Raw genomic sequence first — 6,000 nt, forward strand, 5'->3', positions numbered from 1 at the left:
GATTATCGTTTCTCTGGGAGAGGGAGGATAAAGGCCATTTTTGCCCATAATGTGCTGTACCTCCATCCTTTTATAAATCAAAAGTCTAAGCAACCATTTCAAAAGTCTTAAGGAATTATGTAGGCTTCAGTTACACAGAGACAATGACCTACAGTTCTTTCTTAAACAGTGGTTAGCAGGGCAGCTCTACAGGATAAATAGTACTTGAATACAGTATTATTACTGTATTCGATTCAATTATCAGTATCCTGAGGGACCTCTGTAAACAGTAATGTGTTCTGGAACTCATACTAGCTACAACTTACCCTAAAAAGTAAATACATAAAATAAAATAATAGTATTTGCTTCCTAAATGTTACAAGATGAGTTTTTTGTTTACTAAAATGTCTTCCCAATCCTTTCAACTAGAACTCACAAAATATGGTTGTAAACTACTTATTACAGTAGCACACACCTATAGACCTAGCTACTGGAGCTGAGGCAAGAAATCAGTTCCTTGATTGTAGGAGTTTAGGGTCAGCCTGGTGTGTAGGAAAACGGCATCTTTGCAAAAATGAGTAAAAGACTGATGCAGAGTATGAGCGCCCCACTTTGTTTTTGTTGTCCTCCCCTGTTGGTTTGGATGTGGTAGGTGTATGCTCTAGCTGCTTTCACACTCATGATTTTCTAGGCCTCGGCTTCCCCAGGTGCTGGGTTATAGGCCTGTGTCACCATACCTAGACCTAAACTGGCTTTTGTTTCTTGGGGGGCGGCGGAGGGTGGGTGATTTGGTTTGGTTTTTCTCATGACAGGGTTTCTCTGTGTAGCGCTCTGCCCTGGAACTTGCTCTGACCAGGCTGGCCTAGAACTCGCAGAGATCCACCTGCCCCTGCCTCCCGAGTGCTTGGATTAAAAGTGTGTGCCACCACTAACTGACTTAAACTGTTTTTAAAGTGTTTAAAGTATTGATTAAGCAGGAAGATGAAATAGCCCTGAAAATTAGTTACTGTCAGATCTATCAATTTAAAATAAAGACAATATTTGTCCTGCATTTTACTAAGGAGCTAATAATGAATTAGTTAAATCAGATGTAATGTCTCATTCTGGGAAAAGAGGTAGTAATTCTTTCATGAAAATAATCCCAGCACTCGGGAGGCAGAGACAGGTGTATCTCTGTGAGTTTGAGGCCAGCCTGGTAGAGCTACTTAGTGAGACCCTGTCTCAAAAAGGAAAAAAAAATAAAATAAAATACTGGTATGGTCTGTTGTGGTAGAACACAGTGGTAGGATATGATGAAGAAGAGGCAGGAGGATCATGAATTTGAAGTCACATTTTCATAAGCAAGGCATTGTGGTGCACAACTTTCATCCCAAGAGGATGACTCGGGGCCTGGTCTTCATAGTGATATCCAGGCCAACCAGGGCTATGTTCCGAGACCTTGTCTCAAAACAACAGAACTGGCGCACCAGCACTTGAGAGAGCACTTGAGAGAAAGAGGGATACACAATGAGACCTTGTCTCATAAGTGAATGGATACATGCATATACATACACATGGAAACCACATACAAACATCCACGTGGGTAACTGAATAAATTCATTACAAAAACAGGAATGATTACATATAATAAGGAGGGACCAGTTCTGACAGTAGAATCACAGACTTCTGTGCTGAATAGAAAATAAATGAAGCAGAGCGGCTAATTTCTAATAGTTAGACTCTGATTGGAAAAGTCAGAGTGATTCAGTCTCCACTCTCAAGCTAGTCTTTCTTTTCCCTTACAGCTGTCCCAGAAAATTCTTGACAAACTAGAAGAGTACCAGCAGAAAGTTGACAAGGCAACACGGGATTTATTATATCGTCGGGACTTGTGATCTGGACAGCTACTCAGCCTTTGTAACCAATTGGTGCCTCTTAGGGCCTAAGACTACTCCACAGAAACCCTGTGCTCACGGCCAGTCTTTATAACTGTTAATGACGTGTATGGCACTCGAGTCTGCATTCTGCACAAGATAGAAGAGCTGGGGAGTCAGGACCGACCGTGCCTGCTGCTGGTGCTACCACGGTTTCTGGTTTTCAAACTTCCTCTCCAACGGCTGCTTTTGTATATGATTCTCAAGCTTTTTCAGAGTTTATATTTTTTTAAACTACCGAAGACATCCTTTATCTGCAAATGAATACTCACCTTCCCTTTCCATAACACCTAATGGTTGTTGGCTTGTTATAACTGGTCACCAAATAGTCACTGCATATCTTTTAATTTTTCTTCTGTTTTTGTATTTCAGTGGGATTGTTTTGGTCCAGAATTAACATGTATTTTCTGTATTGCAAACAAAGGCTAGTGGTTTTTCATACTCTTTTCATTATTTATTGTAGAGTTTTTCATATGACCATCAATAAAGTATTAAGTAATTTGCCTAGATTAAGTATAAATTATGACCAGCTTTTTAAGGAAAATATATTTTGAGTCTGGCTCTAAGGCTAAAGTTGAGTAAATGTCAGAAAAAAAAATTAATGTCCGTCATCTATAAAAGAAACAGATTGTCATTTTCAAAATGTATTAATTTATGTGATTTATAATAATCAAGCTGGACTTGATCATACAGTTAGTCTGATAATATATTGGACCAAAATAGAATTTTACTGGTCAGAATCAGAAACATTCATGCATACAAACTACAACTTTGGGAAAGGTAAAAAATAATAACAATAAAATATCCTTTGATTTTATTCTGTATATTAAGATTTATCTTTGAAGGAAACAGTCTCTATACTGTTGGTGTGAATGAACACCCTTTGACTTTCGGGTTGTTCATGAGCCTTGAGAATTTATACTGTCAGCAACCCATTTGTGTTACATGGATTTTAGCTCTACAATGCCTAATATGAGATGTCCAGAATTGGCCCTTCTTCTCCCAGCTTTCTAAGCTTGTGGCTTTCCACCACAAAGGCGTTGACCCATCTGTGTGCACGTGCTCAACCATGATCATCTAATCATAGTTTGAAAAATATCAAACCCAGTTGCGGCCATGTCTGAAGAGCACCAGGTGGGAGGTTGCTGATGGTGCTTCAGGATCCTTTGGGTTGGGTTGCTGGTCCAAGCTGTGTCTTCCACAGAGCAGTTCACACAGCAATGACCAGCTTGTCCTAGGCTACTGGTCCTTGTCCAAGCCAGTCCAGCTCTTCCTTCTCTGGACTTGTGTCTGCCTCACTCACTCCAGTCTGCATGCCATTCGGGCCTGTGTTTGTATTTACTGCACCCCGTGGTATTTGAACAGTCCACAGTAATACGGCCATTTCTTATTTTTTCCTACTCAAGTGATTTTTCTGTCACAAAGTATTATTTAAAGGGTTCCCTGAGGGTCTAGAGAGATGGCTCAGTGGTTAAGCAGGCTTGCCACTCTCCCAAAGGACCCAAATTTGACTCCTGTGTTGGGCAGCTCACAACCACCTATAACACCAGCTCCAGGGGATCTGACACCCTCATCTGAACTCCACTGACACCTGCACTTGTGCACATTCCCACGTGTAAACATATCATTAAAAATAATAAAAATTAGTGTAGCTCGGTGATAGAGCATTTGCTTAGCAGGCCCAAGGCCCTCCCTCCCCAGCACTTCACTGGAATGGCTGTAACAAATGTCCTTTTGTTAATACTGGATTTGGTAGACCTAGGTGCCAAGCCCCGTGTTTGCTCCCCAACTCCACAAAGGGAGAAGGAAAAAGACATATCACTGAATTTTCATATAATTTTTACCAAGTATATTAATGTCATTATTGTAACTTTGGAAAATTTGCTTTACAAAGCTACTTTAGTATTTCCCCCTCTGCCAGCCCTTCTCACTGAGTCCTAGATGTTTAAGAACTCTTGGGGTTGGGGGAGCTGGAGAGATGGCTCAGTGGTTTAACAGCACTGGCTGCTCTTCCAAAGGACCCGGGTTCAATTCCTAGCACCCACATGGCAGCTCACAACTGTCTGGAACTCCAGTTCCAGGGGATCTGACACCCTCACACAGACATCTATGCAGACAAAAACCCCAATGTACATTAAATAAATAAATCTGTTTTAAAAAAAAAAAACAACTTGGGGTCTGCTGGTCAAAGTAGCACACACCTTTAATCCTAGCACTCACACTCAGGAAGCAGAGGCAGGCAGATCTCTCTGAGTCTGAGGCCAGCCTGTCTACATAGTTCTAGGCAGCCCATGGCTATATAAAGAGATCCTGTCTCAAAAAAAAAAAAAAAAAGGACCCTTGAGGTCAGTTGTCACCTGATCAGTACCTGCCCTCTTATTCTGACTCCCTGTAGTTAGCTACTCAGTACTTCTCAAAGTTCTGGCTACACTGTTTCTTAAAACTTTACTAAACCAGGCGGTGGTGCACACACCTTTAATCCCAGCACTTGGGAGGCAGAGCCAGGAGGATCTCTGTGAGTTCGAGTCCAGCCTGGTCTACAGAGTGAGATCTAGGATAGGCTCCAAAGCTACACAGAGAAACCCTGTCTCGAAAAAAGAAAAAAAGGAAGAAAAAAAAAACTTTACTAAACATGTAGGGGTAAGCAAATGTCAAAAAACCAAAATCACAGGTTAGGAGAGATGGCTCAGCTGTTAAGGGTGTTTCCTGCTCTTCCAAGGGACTAGAGTTTAATTCCCAGCACCATCAACCTCAACAACCAGCTCTTAACTCCAGCTCTAAGGGATCTAAAACCATCTGGTTTCCTGAAGCACCTGTGCACATTTGACAGAGGCAGAGACAGGCAGGTCTCTGTTCCAGGACAGCCAATGCTACATAGTGAGACTGTTTCAAACAACAAAAAAATAACAAATGTACCTTAAAGATCCTTTTTTCCATTTTCCCCAACATAGGGTTTCACATATCCCAGACCGGCCTTGAACTCACTGTTGCCAAAGATGATGTTGAATTTCTGATCTCCTTCCTCTCTGCCTCTGAAGTGCTAGGATTAGTTAGTTATAAACCACTTATGCAGTGTTGGGATCTAACCCAGGCCTCAGTGTATACCTGTCAAGCACTCTACCAATTGAGCTGTATCCCAAGCTCCAACCCCAGCTTGAAGACATTAATTGGCTATTTGAGATTATAAAGTTGAGTAACACTTCATTCTATAAAACATGGTCTGTGGCTGGAGAGTTATGTCAGTAAAGTACAATCCCCAGAACCCAGGTTTGTAAAAGCTGGGCATGGTCATGTATGCTTACAATCTCCATGCTGGAGAACAGAGACAAGGATCCCCGGGGTGCTGGCAAGCCAGGCTAGCCTACTTTAGTAAGATCCAGGCCAGGAGAGACTCTAACAACAAGAGACAGCTCCTGCAGATGACACCTGAGGTGGACCTCTGGCCTCCACATACATGTACACCCACACACAGAGGAATACACACATACATAGACAAAAGTATGTATTGTTTGAGCTGAGCCAATACTAATTTTTAGTGACAGGGAGGGACCCAGCAAGATGGCTCAGTGGGGAAAGGTGCTTTCTGCCAAGCATGGTGACCTGAGTTTGGTCCCCAGATCTACATGGTGGAAGAAGAGAACCAACTCCTGCAAGTTGTCCTCTGACCTCCACACACTGGGCACATACACAACACACAAAAGTAAATTTAAAAGAATTTTTAAACAATGAAAAGCAATTTGCTTGTTTCAAAGTTGTTTGCCTTGTGCACATGAAAGCCCAGGATACTTTTTGTTTTTCCATACAGGATTTCTGTGTGGCCTTGGCTGTTCTGGAACTTGCTCTGTAGACAGGTTGGCCTTGAACTAACAGAAATCCATCTGCCTCTGCCACCTGAGTGCTGGGATTAAAGGTGTGTGTCGTTACCCAGCTTCCAGGATACTTTCTTATGCCAGGTGCTTGTATCTCATTCTGCCAGTTTCCTTTCAAGTCAGGTAACTTCGTTTCAGATTGGTGATATGGATTGTTAAACCTGAGTGACTCCATTTTGGTTTGGTATGTCAGGCCTAGTACAAGAGCTAAACCAAAACCAACTGACTCCTGTGAATCC

General features: G+C 42.0%; 1 protein-coding gene across 1 annotated transcript in view; it reads left to right on the plus strand.

The window, feature by feature from the left end:
- Nup160 (nucleoporin 160) overlaps positions 1 to 2,709 on the plus strand; it is a 60,298-nt gene extending 57,589 nt beyond the window's left edge. Inside the window, exon 36 of the mRNA XM_028859402.2 lies at positions 1,764 to 2,709. Coding sequence (XP_028715235.1) covers positions 1,764 to 1,853 — 90 coding nt within the window. The 3' untranslated portion in view covers positions 1,854 to 2,709. The remainder of the gene's footprint in view (positions 1 to 1,763) is intronic.
- The last annotated feature ends 3,291 nt before the right edge of the window (positions 2,710 to 6,000 follow it).

Source organism: Peromyscus leucopus, chromosome 4, assembly GCF_004664715.2.
Source record: "Peromyscus leucopus breed LL Stock chromosome 4, UCI_PerLeu_2.1, whole genome shotgun sequence".
Lineage (NCBI taxonomy): Eukaryota > Metazoa > Chordata > Mammalia > Rodentia > Cricetidae > Peromyscus > Peromyscus leucopus.